General features: G+C 41.4%; 1 protein-coding gene across 7 annotated transcripts in view; it reads right to left on the bottom strand.

Annotated features, from left to right (window-relative positions):
- LPIN1 (lipin 1) overlaps positions 1-15,746 on the bottom strand; it is a 191,052-nt gene that overhangs the window by 28,014 nt on the left and 147,292 nt on the right. For all 7 annotated transcript variants that reach the window (XM_075598380.1, XM_075598377.1, XM_075598374.1 and 4 more), the window contains 3 exons: positions 13,635-13,825; positions 4,134-4,227; positions 2,718-2,787 (listed from right to left, as the gene is read on the bottom strand). In XM_075598380.1, coding sequence (XP_075454495.1) covers positions 2,718-2,787; positions 4,134-4,227; positions 13,635-13,825 — 355 coding nt within the window. The remainder of the gene's footprint in view (positions 1-2,717; positions 2,788-4,133; positions 4,228-13,634; positions 13,826-15,746) is intronic.

The raw sequence follows: 15,746 nt of genomic DNA, 5'->3' as shown, positions 1-15,746 counted from the left end.
TAATAGAAATTGTTACACACCATAAAATGATAGTCAAGAATCTACAGTAGGCCTCCTGCCAATTATTGAAAATTAGAGATGTTCCCCTAAAGTATATCGATCACTATGGAAGGAAGACGCATCAGACAAATAGAAAAGGACTTTGAATAGAAAAAACCCCAGAAGTGAAGTAATGTGTCCTCAGAGTATGTACAGGTAATCACTTTTAAATCCTTCATTGTGCAAGATAAGAGAGACTTCTTACACAAATAATTCTGTTCCTATCCACTTCGAAGTATAGTGCACAGCAATAATGGGGTAATTACATGATTCATGCGCTTTTATTCCTGGAATAAACAAAACATGTTCTAATGGAAAATGTTGCTGCATGACCAAATCTGTTCTTATGAAAAGGGATCTGACAATAGGAAAGCTCAATTATGTTCATATATGAATAGTAGGTAGCCCCTAGCAACAAACTATATAATACAGCAAAAAGCTTCTTTTTTTCCCCCCAGCGCTAATATTATGTTCCTAATGTTATAAACTCAGGTCTTTGGCTCTCAAAGCAAAGCTTTGATATGTTGCTGCAGCCAGGAAAAAGACAGTAGACAATTCTCAATAAATGGAATCCTATCATAAAAGTTAGCGTGAAGATCAGTACAACTGTGTCACTAAAGAGCTATAACTTTCTAAAACCACGAAACTCAGAGTTTCTATTTTCAGTACCGAGCATGTCCTAGCTGCACCCAAAAACATGTCTATGTAGACAGCAAGTTACAGAGCAAATGTATTTTCGTTGTTTCCAGCCCCAGCTGAGCAACTGAACTGTAAGCTCGACTGCGGCTCATACTGTTCCTGCATTGCAACCTTTCGACCTTACAAGCCAGTCACCAGACGGAAGTCCCGCAAACGCCAGAGGGAAGTTCCCTGATGAACAGCCATCTAAGCCCAGGAGTCTACCCTGAGGGTCTAGTTGAACATCACCGGAGGGGTCGTGTGAGGAAGTGCTCCTGCTGTCCTCGGCTTGCGGTGCCTGGTAACATATGCCCTGGTGCATGACATGTCTGATATGATTTAACCTGATGTACGCAGATATCTTACCATATACTTTTATAATATATTTTGAATTTACTTCACTATATGCGTTTGCGCTGTTTTTTTCTTGTTTCACCAGCTAAATACTGTCTGCAATACATACATTATTTGCTTAGTCGAGAAATGAAAAAAGCAGGTCTCAAAGCTGCAATACCCAATATTTGTTTCCTCTTCAAAGAGGGCTTTGTTTGTTTTACCATCACGAGACCCTGGGTTCCAGCAGATCAGGGGTTCTCAAACTATTTCATGTCACAGGCCAGTTCGTTGTTGATAATCATTTGGAGGACCACTTACTAATTAACACTGAGCTATGTTCTCAAATAATTTCCATATACATATAATAGAAATACATGAACTTTATCGAAAACTAGGAAAATAGAAAATGCAGACTGCAGAAGACAGCAGCCTGAAATGCATTTTGAAAGGTTTAAACTACCAATAGTGTCAACGGAGACCCACCCGTGGTCCACAGACAAAAGTTATTTAAAAAAAACAGGTAGATACCAGGGTTCCAGAGATATGTCCCTACAAAAATGGGTGTACCCATTCAGCCAATCAATGGGGTCGCACGGGAGATTTCCTTATTCATTGACTTTGCTGCTGTATGTTGCTGGTGACCATTTTTATTTCCAAAATGTCCTGAGAAGAGTAGAGCTATACATCAGCTGATTCAAGGGTGTCCTAGTGTTACGGCGGATATCAACTTACATAAATGAAGAACAATAAATAGGGAAGAACTAATAAAGGAGATAATTACATTAATAAAGCACAAATAAAATGGATACAAATGAAGAGTTTAAACAGTCCTCTAGAAGGACCGTTTAATGAAGAACTTAATTACTGTACATGCTCTATTCTTTCTTGTCATTTGTCTAACTTTAAATTATGCCACAAAGTGAAAACTGAGCTATGATCCTTCTTATTACAAACTATGAGCATTAAACCTACAGTTATTTCACAGTACATAACATATACCGTCAATGGTAAATAAATAGCAAAGCAACAAACCTAACTATCATACAGTATGCTAACGTATATGAAGGTAAACTTGCATCACGTTCTGCAAATCACTAATGTCAGGAGTGTCCCTCGTGGTCGTGGAACCCTGGTCCTTCTCATTCCCTTGTCTTGAGTTCTCCTGTTCTGATACCAGGACTGCTGTTATAATGCTACTATTCCCTGCAGAGAACTTTCTAAGGAGGCCGATTGCCTTCCAAGCCTCACCTGTTTCTAAGCCTCAGCCAGGCCTTTATAAGACCTCCACTTCCTGCTTTCTGTGCCTGTTTATTGGGGTTCTTCCCTGTAGACAAGCTCGCTGCCTCTTTGTGCCTTTGCTGCTGCTGTTATGTACCAGACCCTTTCAGACTTCACTTTGCTTTTTTTCTCTCCAGCCCTGACCGCTGCCTGTTTCCTGACAACCGCTACTCGCCTGCTAGCCTGTGCCAGCCACTAGACGCTAGCCCTGAAGTTGCTCACCATGACTTTTAATTTCAAGAATGTTGTGAACTATTATGTACAGTATGAGTCATAAATAACAGCAACAGAAAGTAAGGCATGCAGTGTTATTTTATAATTACCAATGACGGGAAAGAAAGATGCAACAAGTATATTATAAACCTGCTAACAATATCCAAGCCTACCTTAGGCAACGGTTTCTGGAAAGCCTGCATGGCCAACAGAAGTGGTGCTGCTGTAAGCCAATTGTAGTACCTAAGTAATAAACAAAAAGATGGTCACTGCCCACATAATATAAAGAAGAAATTAGCTACAGTACAAGTTAGGTATTCCCTTAGTGAAAAATAAATTGTATAGTATTGTATAACGTAGATTTAAGCAATACTGGACAGTGTGTATTATTTTCTGTAAATGTATTTATACTCTATAACTGTATACTCTATAAATGTATTGCATAATCTGTATGATGTCATAAATCATACTGACAGATGGAATGGAAAGAACACATATTTGTTAGTGTGTGCACTGACCTGGCTGGTTATAATATTTGGACTTCTCTTCACATTTTTCTAATGAAGGGACTTTCTCTGATATATTATTTTGCACAACCACTTTCTAAACTGATTTTTGGAGCAAGGCAATGCAAGCCTATAACTATTTATTAGGAAATATCTGATACGATTACAGTACTAGTAATGTCATTCTCTACATAATAGATGGTAGAATAGAGAACAAAAAGGACGAATTAGGCACTCTGGGATTTTAAACAGAGACATAAAACAATGAAATACTATTTTTACAGAACAGACACTTACATTTTATGTAATGCCTCCTATCAACGTGTCCATCAATTGGCTAAATATTCACTGGAGGTGGTGCAACTTACATTGTACAAGATAACTCTGATAAAAAATCTCCCCCGGGTCCACTTGTGGGCACAGTGTACTGACAGTTAATATATGGTGAAACCCCGACATTTCCTTCTCCAGTCTGATTGCATCATATTTCTGAAGACATTTTTAGCTTTGTAAAATCAGCATGTTTATTCAAAGTAGCTATAAAAACTACAGCCTGTCCATAGTTATAATCGAGTGGTTTTAAAGGCTCATAGATTATGGCACATACTAGCACAGAAATAGATGCTGAAACAAATACTTCCTATATCTTTATTGTAAATCTTAAACTGCTGAAAGTTTAAAGCTGTAGTCCCCATCTCTACAAATAGTTTTTTTGGGCCATCATTGTATTACACCAAGTACAGTTGTGTATTTTGAAAAAAAAAAAAAAAAAAAGTTTTTTTCTTTTGGATGTAGGAAGATATTAATTTCCATGTGATCATCTACAATATTCAGAATGCCTAACATGGTAGTTCCAGTTGATACCGTAAAACACACATTCCAAATTATTTCACTACTGGAAAAAAATGGCCATACGGTCTTTAATGGAACAGCACTATTAGTATCTCTACACGAGAACATTTTCAGATTTCATCCATTCAAATGTTTATAAGCCATTACACATGCACGGGCCAATAGTCCTAGTAGATTCTCTATAGAAATAACATTCTAATATAAAACAAAACCTTCTATAAGAGTACATACTTGTGTCCAATTTTTACAACCAGGTTAGGGTCGTCAATGATTGCAGGGTTGTTCACAAACTGCTGATATGTTACCACCTGTTCTAAAAATTGCTCTGTCAAAAGAAAAGCAAAGAAAAACAAGACTATTAAAACAAAACAGGAATGAAGGAGTTGTGTAAACCTTTTTGTATTATGTTCTGTTTCACTAAAACACAAAATTGTCGCAACTGCTTTAATGCATGAGCAAATTACCTCCAAACATAGAGGCCTGTTCTAGTACTGTACTTGCAAAAATTGAATAAGGCTAAGGATAATTAGCAGAATTTTGTTTGCCAATTTTTCCACATTCTATCTTTCCACTTCTGAAAAATTAAAGTCCGTTAAAATCTTACATCCCTTGCAAATATACATCAAAACGATGGAATGGAATACCAACTTAGGTTTTTTTTAAACAGAATTAACATAACTTACATAGGGAGATCACTCAACCACAACCATGCAATATTAATTGCCTATTTTACAATTACTGAAGGGATAAAATGCCCTTTAATTAATTTTTAAATATAATATATATATATATATATATATATATATATATATATATATATATATACTGCTGCGACAGCTTTTATTTTAAAACTTCTCGGGGGGGGGGGGGGGGGAGTAGCGGTTGCATTTTCTAAATTCCACGCATTTCACTGCATTCATGCCGCATTCATGCCGCATTCATCCTGCAGTCGCGCTGCCCAGCACCCGGCTGATCCGCGGTTGATCTGTTTAATTATAATGGTTCGGATTTAATTGGGGACAATTCTTTGCGTATCCGCCAGGTGGCAGATATTCATGAATTGTAATGAATTCTAATGTGCTATAGTAATGTATCTACTTGCAGGTGTTTAAAAAAAACCACAGTGGTCCATTGTGAATTGACCTTGGTACTGAAGAAGTTACAATACTGTATCAATTTAGGCGTTTCATAATAAAAACTAAATGCACAGTGTCTTTTTTACATAACTGTACTGGATTTCTCCTGTCCTGCAATGAGTACACCACCGCCGCACTCTGTGTGCAAAAAGCCCGACATAACGTACGCTTATTTAATATGGTCCGCAATTAATGCAGCAGATGATAATATGGCCACAGTTGGTCAAATTTATCAATATTTTATCGAAAATTATGCCTTTTACAAATTTTCACCAGATGATCGTGTGTGGAAGCGTGCAATAAGGAAAAAGTTATGTATCGATCCGTGTTTTTTTCGTATTGCTCCTGCACCCGGAGTTAGAGGAGGGTATTAGTGTGTTGCGCCAGATTTTTCCAGTATCTTTGATCATGGAGACTTCAAAAGGCGAAAGATCATGGCAAAACCAACTAAGATTCGTCAGTCCCAGGCCAGGAATGGAACAGCGCCAGCGCCAGCACCAGCACCGGCTTACAGTAACGGTCCGACCGTCCGTGAAAACCTGGTCACCGGCAACCCTTGCTATCTGTCCCCGCCTGGATACCTGCAGCCTGAGCAGGATTTCACCTACAGATACCAGCAAGCTTGCATGTACCAAAAAGATTTCCAGCTTCATCAGCTCTCAACTACAGGCCCACTGTCGCCTGTCAACTACGTGTATAATCAAGAATACGGGACTGGTGGCAGTGGCTCGGCGCCAACCGATTGGCAAAGTCTATGGTGAGGGTACAGTACAGCTGCCGTATTTTATTCTGTTTTTAAAATATCAATACATTATGCGCACAGTCAAGCGATTAGTTACTGCAGATCGGTCCGTTCTCCTGTAATCAATCGCTTTGCTTATGGATATTTACTTCTCTTATTTTAGTCACAATTCGAGAAAATGTACAGTAGTCCAGCAATATCATTGGCTGAGCAGCTTCTACAGTAGATACTGAACAATTGGTGAACAGGTAGGAGCATGCGCGTACTGTATGTCTCATTGGAACCTTCTTGAAACGCATATGCGTATCATCACATTTAGGCGCATGCGTGTATGTGAACAAGATATACCCCCGAGAAAATTATTGTGGGGACTGAAAAATATTCGACTTTGTTTTATTTTTTTGTACTTTGTTTTTATTTTTCCTCAGAAAATAAACTTTGTCATCAAGCGGAGAACGGCAAATGGGGGGATTTCGATGGATAATATCGCTTTTAGTAATGTTGTAAATATATATATATATATACTGCACCGACACACTTTATTCGAGCAAATACCCAGTATGTACCTGGCAGATACCTGGAATGCGCCGCTCCTCACCTCTGACAAGCCCCGTTGCGTTTGCCTTCCCAGCCTGGGTTCATGCCTGGCTGACGGGCGGCTGATCTGTTAAATGATAATGATTAGGATTTAATAGGCTGCAATGCTTCGCGTGTCTACCAGATGGCATAAATTCATGAATTGTAATGCAGTATATATATATATATACTGTGCAGTATTGCAGCCAGCGGGAATAAAATGCTTCAATCCCTGCATGGAAAATAACCCAATGCACTCGGGCAGAAAACAGTCACAAACCTCAATACACCCGGGTATACCCGAATTCGTGGGACTAGCCGAGCTCGAATAAAGTGTGTCGCCAGTGTATATGTAGAGGTATCAGTACTGTGTTAGCCGAGCTTCAATAATCAAAAAATAAATAGCTGATACCGTTCTGTGGCTAACGAAATGCTTTTATTTGTGCGAGCTTTCGAGATACACTGATCTCTTCTTCCGGCGATGTTACCTTTCAGGAACCTTTTGACACCTCCAGCCATAAAACACATCCACACCGGGGGAAGGACCAACACAGATAACATTCCAATAGACACTGTTTATAGTATAGCTTTTGCTTGCTTCATTCATTGTAACATCGCCGGAAGAAGAGATCAGTGTATCTCGAAAGCTCGCACAATAAAAGCATTTCGTTAGCCACAGAACGTATCATCTATTTATTTTTTGATTATATATATATATATACTAGCTGAGAGACCCGGCGTTACCCGTGAGTTAAATTTCCCGCTAGGAGGGGGGGGGGACAGTGGACAGGAGGGGGGGACACAGTGGACAGGAGGAGGGGACAGTGGACATGAGGGGGGGGGAACAGTGGACAGGAGGGGGGGGGGGACAGTGGACAGGTGGGAGGGGGACAGTGGACAGGAGGGGGGGCAGTGGACAGGAGGGGTGGGGGGGGACAGTGGACAGGAGGGGGGGACAGTGGACAGGAGGGGGGACAGTGGACAGGAGGGGGTGGGGGGACAGTGGACAGGAGGGGGTGGGGGGACAGTGGACAGGAGGGGGTGGGGGGACAGTGGACAGGAGGGGGTGGGGGACAGTGGACAGGAGGGGGGGGACAGTGGACAGGAGGGGTAGGGGACAGTGGACAGGAGGGGGGTTGCTTAAAATTTCCGGGTCCCTCCTCTCCACTCCCCCTGTATGTTTCTCCGCGCCCCCCTCTCTCTCCGCTCCTCCCCCCCCCCCTTCGCAGCTCCGGTCCCCACCCTACAGTGTCTGACACACACACAGTGTCACACACACACACACACACACACACACACACACACACACACACACACACACACAGTGTCACACACACACACACACAACAAATGTACTATAACTCACTTTCACCCTATCTCACTCCTTCAATATTTCTCAAAACTCTTCAGTGCATCATTCACAACCAACTCTCCACCTTCATCCACACCCATTCCCTCCTTCATATTGCCCAGTCTGGATTCCGCCCCTCACACTATACTGAAACTGCCCCTCTCACCATCCACAACTTTCTCTCCCAAGTTCGCCATACTCCTCGACCTCTCTTCAGCCTTTGACACCATCGATCATCATCCAAATCTACTTCCTATTATTCTCACCCGAACTTTCCACTGCCAGCATGTATCTCTGCCTGCCTTTCTGCCATTTCCACCTGAACGTCCTCGCACTTCCTACAAAATAACCCAGCTGAAGTCCTCTAATTTCCTGCTTCCTCCTCCCTTCCATCTTCCCCAATCCCCACCATCTCCTTTCCCCTCTCACCATATCCCCCTCCCCTTCTGCTCGCAACCTTGGAGTTACCTTTGAACCTTCCCTCCTCTTTGCCCAACACAACACCTCCAACACTACCACCAGTCGCTACCACCTATACAACATAAGAAAAATGTGTCCACATATTTCTCTCCTCGGCCAAACTTCTCATCCACTCCCTGGTCTTCAGCCATCTCGACTACTGTAACTCCTTTCTCCTCCGTCTCCTGCTCTACTCCTCCATACCCCTCCAACAAATCCAAAACGCTGCAGCCTGTAAACTTCTCAATTTCCGTCACTCTTCCAACGCCACCTCTCTTTCTCCTCCCAGCTCCACTGACTACCCATCCAAAAACGTTCTCTCTTCAAATTCCTCACCCCTGTCTTCAAATCACTCCATGGCCTTTCCCCTCCGTTTATCTTGCAGCACTCATCTCTCGTTACACATGTTCCCATCTACTTCGCTCCCTGACTGCCACAACCCTCCCCCCACCCGTCACAGCCCTATGTGTCTCCTCTCGATTTCGAGAATTTGCCTTACTCGCCCTCTCCACTGGAACAAGCTCCCCCACCACATCCGATATGTTTCCTTCCTATCTTCAGAAGCCAACTCAAAACTCATCTCTTTCACATTCCATGATTCCCTTGTTAACCTCCTATCCCATCCCCTCCCTCACCCCACCCTCCCCAACACCCATGATCTCCCCTGCCCTCACCCCTTCCTAAATATTCCTAAAGTCTCTCCAAAACCCTCAAAAGTCACCCACCCATCACCATCCCACCAACAAGACTAAATCAAGAGACCTGACCCCAACCAAGCAAGCTCTCAATGCACCTAACCCATAGCCCGATCATAATGTTCCCACCCCTGCCCACCACAGACATCTTAACTCTATAATCTAATCCATGGGAGCGTAATTTTTTTTCCTTTGCCCCCCTGCCGGGGAAGTGGTGAAGGCCTCTTACCTTGGCTCAGACGTCTTCTGGAGATGCGTCGCCATGGCAATGTGACGTCATGATGCCCAGATCGCCGGAGCCGAGGTAAGAGGGAGAGCGCGCAGAGAGGGGGACAGCCACCAGGGGGGCACAGGAAAAAACAATTACACTCCCCTGGATTAGATTATAGAGTTAAGATGTCTTAAGTGCCTTCCGGAAGCACGCAGGGGGCCTCTGTAAATCCTGCGCCCCCCGTCGACAATCTCGCGCCCTCCAGTTTGCGCACCCCTGATCTAATCTATTGTTTTACGAACTAATGTAAAGCGCCCTTGAAAAGGGCACTATATAAATGTTATAAATAAATTATAATCGGTGCGTCTTGTAACTTCCCTCTTACTCTTCCTATTGCCACTCGGCAAACGGTGCAAAACTTGGCGTCCTTGATACATTGACGTAAGATGAAAATGATTACATTTGCATCAATTTTGACTCCAGATTTGCCACAGTATGAAACACCTCCCCCATACAGACAATGTGCCACTTTGTTCCTGGCAAAGGGCATTAAACGCATTGCAAAGAAATGCCTTTCAGGACTCGCCTGCAGCAAGGGGATCAGAAACAAAACAAGAATAACATTGTATTATACCGTTGTTGTTTTTCTTTCTTTATACTGTAGGTGACATATCAAACAAACAAGCAGATGGCAAAGCCACTAGCTGTGGGGGCTGGTTTGTTCTATCTGTACACAATAATATCCCCAATCCATATCATGAAAATACTGCTCTCGTACACACATACTGTAGGGGCCTATTCACTAGACCTCGATAAGTTCAGCACATTGCCGAGCGTGTTTAGCTTTTCTTACCGCACTATAAAAAATGTGTGTCAAAACGGTATTCACTAAGAAAAATCCAATTTTTTTTTTAAATTCGGTAACAAAATGCAACATTGCACCACATTTTTTTTCCCCCAAGACTTATCACATTTAAACTGCTTAAACTGCAGCCTGCATCTCAGTTCACAGCTCTTATAGGTGATCGTGCAGTTTTAATGTTAATTTTGATAACATAGTATTGTAGCAGGGGGTCTCTTGAACTGAACCGTATTAATTTCAGGTCTGGGGACCCCCTGCTTCCCAAGTTACAGGCCCCAGTATGTGGTGCCGGTATCTCCTGTGCATTTAAATGTCCCGGACATGTGACGCGGGGCATTTAAACAAATGCTATTTAATTGCATTTAAACAATTAAAACAGCTTCATTACCTTAGCGGCTAGCCACTATGGCAATGAAGGGGTTAAGCCACAGTAGCTGGTTTATTGGGCATAGAGGGAGTGGATGAATGGGGGTACTTGGCCCAAGGTGTGTGGTTAGGCCTACCTGGATGGTTGTGGGAGGCGTTAACCCCTTCATTAACATAGCTGTGGTAACCGCTATGGTAATGAAGGGTTTAACCCATCCCGCTACCCACCCGGTAGGCCTAACCAGCCACCCTGTGCCAAGTACCCCCATTCACCCACCCCCTCTACCCCCAATAAACATTAAAATACAAAAAACATACTACAACCCCCTCTTCCTCCAACACCCTTCCCCTCCCCCCTCCCAACACATACAATAGAATAATAGGCAACATTCCTATTATCCAGATAATAGCGCCTTTGCCCTTTAAAAATAAAACATGGCCCAGCCAAGATAAAGTAAATTAAAGTTCTACTTACCCCTGGGGAAACTACAAGCTTCACCCTCCCCCTGTACCAACAACAAAGCAATGACTGCTATTTAACCCCTTCATTACCTTAGCTGTAAGCCGCTAAGGTAATGAAACTGGCTGAAATTTTATTTTTACTGCATAGGATTGAATCCGGGGGTTTCCAGAGCTGACATAAATATGCTGGTCAGCTCCGGAGACCCCCGGAGACCCCGGGAATTAATACTATGCAGTAAAAATAAAAGAAACTGCTTGTTATGCATATCGCAATTCTGATCTCGCCACCCTTTAGCTGGCGAGTGAAGAATGCAAGTGTTTATAGTACTACATGCATATCGGAGTTAGTGAATAGCAGTTGCTGGCAAAAAAATGCAAGTTTGGGCATTTTGTCAGCAACCGCACTGTTTGTTGTAGCCAGTGTTATAGCTAGTTAAAAAGCTGTTTTAGTGCGATATTGCCCCGTTATCGGAGCTTTGTGAATAGCTACACATGCAATATCGCTCTAAAAGGGCACTTATAGTGCAATAACGCACTTATCGAAGTTTAGTGAATGAGCCCCATAGACTTTAAACAAACGTAAATCATCTTTAAAACAAATATTCACATTTGTGAGTTTCTTTGAAGATTAGTGAAGTCGTTACAGAAAGAATCCTTTAAACAGGATGTTTCTATGTCTGCGATCTGTTCCAGCTCTGTCCCATCCTTGCCACAGGATGAATCAAGTGCATTGACGTAAGGGAGGGACGTGTGCAGGTTCGGCACAACACACAGCGGCTACACAGAAAGAAACAAGCCAACGGTAATCAAAACCCTCCCAAGTTTTAGCTCACTGTGTTTACAAAATGTGAGAACTCACTTAAATATACTTATCTCATCAATGATTTAGATTGGACTTTAACATGTCTGCTTTGGCCCTGGAAGGGACACTAAGTTTAAACAAGATTGCATCTGGCTTTTGTTTATCATTTCCTCTTCCTCTGCAGCCTTGCTTGGTCTAGGTCGGGATGACATGCTGTAATTCTAATATATCTACTGTAGGGGACTATTTTATTTCCAGCTTGTGTTCACAGACTAGAGGATGAAAACAAAATCTTAGTTGGCACCAAACCGGGGAAGCAAAGTATTCCTTCCTGTTTAGCTACTGTCGTTTTGTAAAGGCAGATTCAGTGCGGGTTATGATGCCCTTTAGAGTAGTGGTTGGCTAACTCCAGTCCTCAAGGGCCACCGACAGGTCAGGTGTTAAGGATATCCCTGCATCAGCAGCTGAGCCAGTAATTGAGCCACCTGTGCTGAAGCAGTGTTATCCTTAAGTAGGCAGTTCAATAAATGTTGTTTCAATATATGCAGCCTTTGATTACCTTTATTGAAAACAAATTAACTAAGCTACTGAACGATTCGTTCTACCATGATCGATCAGCAAAGATCCTGCTTCCCAGGGTTCACTAAATGGCGGCCTTTCAGTTTCAACCAATCCTTCAGTCAGTGTAACTCAACAGCTACAAAGTATTCTTATATTACTAAGGTGACATTATCTATTGTTACAGTTTGCAGCTCAAACTGCTGGGAATATTGGCAACAAATTATTACAAACAGGAAAGTGTTGTAAAGATCTATTACTGCTGGGGAGGTGAGCTAAAGCCTGCTATAGAAATCAAAGGATGCTCAGTATATTAAAACTCATAAAAAGGGCATTGAGTTGAATAAATAGAAGAAGAAGAATGTACTAAGTGTTATCTAATACTACAGAACTGATTTATTTTTAAAAAAAACACACCTAGGATATTGCATGGACTGTTGGTAGCTCTTGATCACTGGAGTTAGAGAATCAATGTTAGAGTTCTTCATAGTTTAAGATACAGTGTACAGAGCTTGGGTGTATACGGTGCGCCATGACCAATACTGTATGTCTACAAGAACTTTCAACTACGTAACCAATATAAGCAGCAGCCAGGAGTACTTACATTTTTGGGTGGGGTGGAGTACATACAAAATTTGTCACCTAAATACTGTACTGTACATGACCGTAATGTAAAAATGCATAAACCCTGTGGGTGGTGGCACCCCAAGTTCCCTTGGCAGCTGCACTAATAGGGTTATGCTCTGGCACGAGTGCACAGAAACTCACGCTGACTTGAATTGGCACTAACGCACTTTAAAGAATAAACTGTTAATTACTGTACCCTAATGAAAAAATGTAATACTTTAAAAATACTTTTTTAGTCCTCTGAACGTTTTAGGGGAATAAGTGGTGGGTTACATTGAAATACGTGGGATATCCTATTAAATGAACGGGAATAAGGGATGGGATACCTTGCATTTAGATTAAAGACACACTAGCGCCGCATATAAGTACTGCCGACTACTAAGACGAACGCCAAAACTCAATATTTTCAGGTTGATGCGCACTCGCAGGTCAGTCGTGGTAACCGCATTGAACCTGAAAAGCATAAATCATTGCCGGGGATTTAGACCCAGCTGCTCATGGGCACGGGTGTGTAAGTCTTGCTACGTCTGCACATTTCTCAAAATTTCTCTCCACTGCAAAATATAGCAACAAATATTAGAGCCTATCTTACAAACACGAGTAGCTTGTGGCATTGCATTTGATTGCTGAAGAATCAATTAACATTTTGGGCAAAGATTGCAATCCCATATACATTTTTTTTACATATTTATTCTACAAGTGGTTAATTCAAAACTTATTTGAATGTGGGGAAAAATGTAAAGATTTCGCTTATAAAAAAAAATATATATATATTGTTGTAATTATTGTACTGTATGTAACAGGTACTTCCACACTTCAAACACTGGTAAAAACAAAAACAAGCTCATAAAGCAAAAGTAGATCTCCCTGCATGTCATGCTGTACCTTTTGTTATCTCCTTATTGTCAGTAAGACCTCCGCAGAGGGATATTGCAATGGATGGCAAATCTCGCATTCCATCAGAGATGCTTTCAACTCCACTGTCAACACCGGAGCTTCCCACAGACTGCGGAGACTGGCTAGCAGACCGGGCTCCATTTTCACTTGCGTTCTTGCCTGGAGCGGCCATATCCCCACTTAAACAAAGCAGAAGTAGAAATTAGTCTTAACGTTAAAACAACAAAGCAGGTTTAAAATGTATTTGCATCTGAAGAAAGTTTGACTTCTCCACTTATGAACATACAGTATTTTGAGTTCTTCTGTGCACTGACTCACTGTTCATGTACGTTTTATGAGTGGGAGTTAAAACCGACATTTATGTCATGATAGCCACCTGTGGAGGTGCCCATTATAAGGTGCTTAACATAGCTCTTTCCCCGAACAAGTGAGGCTCCAAATGAATATATAAGGAACAAATAAAAATACTGTGCTGCTAGTTACAGGAGGCGTTTGGAGTTAAAAAGATGGATTGTCACTTATATGTGTCAGATATGGATACAAATTGTGTCAATCACCCTTTCAACACGTCACTTGAATTAGTTCACTTTGGGTTTTTTTGGAGCGGGGACTTTATTTCTAAAGATCAGCTTTGTTAAATACATCTCAACATGGGTCATTTTCTGGAGTCCTTAATTTCTTTGATAAATTGGTATATTGATTCCTGATTAGCAGGATATCAAATTTCGGTGAAGGACAGGATTATTAAGCAAATGCTAAGTGTAATATGTGAATAATATTTAAAACTAGCAAAAAAGTAAAACAACACAAAAATATCCCATTTTACAAGACCATAAAAATTAATCTGGAGCATTTTTAAAGTCATGACCAAAAACACATTGAGACGTATGCTAGAAAAAACTAGTACAAAATAACTATTTCTCCATCAGTACATGGCAAGAAATATCTCATTCATTGACTTGCGACTGAGAAGTTTTGTTATCTTAGAGGGGTTATATAAACATACTGAATAAGCTTGGATCTTGGGTGTAATGTCCATAAAAATATCTTACAAGAGTTTTAATGCAGCAATACGGGTTAAACTTTAAAAAAAAAATATTACAGGATTGAAGCAGGGGGTCTCCAGAGCTGTGAATTGTGTTCATTTTAGCTCTGGGGAACCCCTGCTTCCAGAGATACAGTACTTACCTCCATAAGGGTGACGGTCTCTCTGCAGACAGAGAAACTGTGTGCCTAACATAATGGCGGCGTTTTTATGTCCCTTGTCACGAGGGCCAATTGAAGCTGCAATGTCGTCCGTTGCGGCTTCCAATTGGCCCTCATGACCTGAACATTTAAACTGAATAAAGTTGTGTACACTGAGCACGTGCATTTTAAGCGAATCTTCTTTGTGCTTTGTCACTGTTTTGTCACAGAAATTGTATTTGCGATGGTGATGTTTTTAATTAAATGAAAGAGATTTCAGAGTATAATTTAATTTATTTTTGTGTTGAAATTTCCATGCTATCACTTGGAATACATTATATAATTGACTTATGATAACTAAAGTAAGATACATATTTTTTGGATTGTAAATGATCTAAATGCCGTTACTCTGAATTGTCTTTCATTCAATGTAAATTATAAAAATCAAAACACAATTTCAGTGACAAAACACAAAGAAGTTTGACTTAGAACGTGTGTGCTCAGCACACACCCCCTGTTTTTTTTTTTAATAATCATTACAGTTACTATATTATATTAATCTATATACAATTAATGTGTTATATGTTTAGACAACTTGCATATTTTCCACTTCTGGGATTTTATGTTATATGATAGATTTTTTAAATGTTGTTATTTGTACTTCTATATTTATACTCACACATTGACCACAGCTGCCAGGAGAGGGGTGTGTGTGTGTGTGTGTGTGTGTGTGTGGTGTGTGTGTGGTGTGTGGGGGTATGTTGGGTGGTGTGTGGGTGGGGTGGGGCGCTTGTGGGTGGGAGGTGGGTGGTGTGGGGAGAGTGGTGAGTGGTATTTGGGTGGGTGATGTGTGGGGTGTGGTTGGGGTGGGTGATGTGTGATGTGTGGGGTGTGGTTGGGGTGGGTGATGTGTGG

This window comes from Ascaphus truei, chromosome 4, assembly GCF_040206685.1.
Source record: "Ascaphus truei isolate aAscTru1 chromosome 4, aAscTru1.hap1, whole genome shotgun sequence".
NCBI lineage: Eukaryota > Metazoa > Chordata > Amphibia > Anura > Ascaphidae > Ascaphus > Ascaphus truei.
This window is presented reverse-complemented; position numbering and strand designations above follow the sequence as displayed.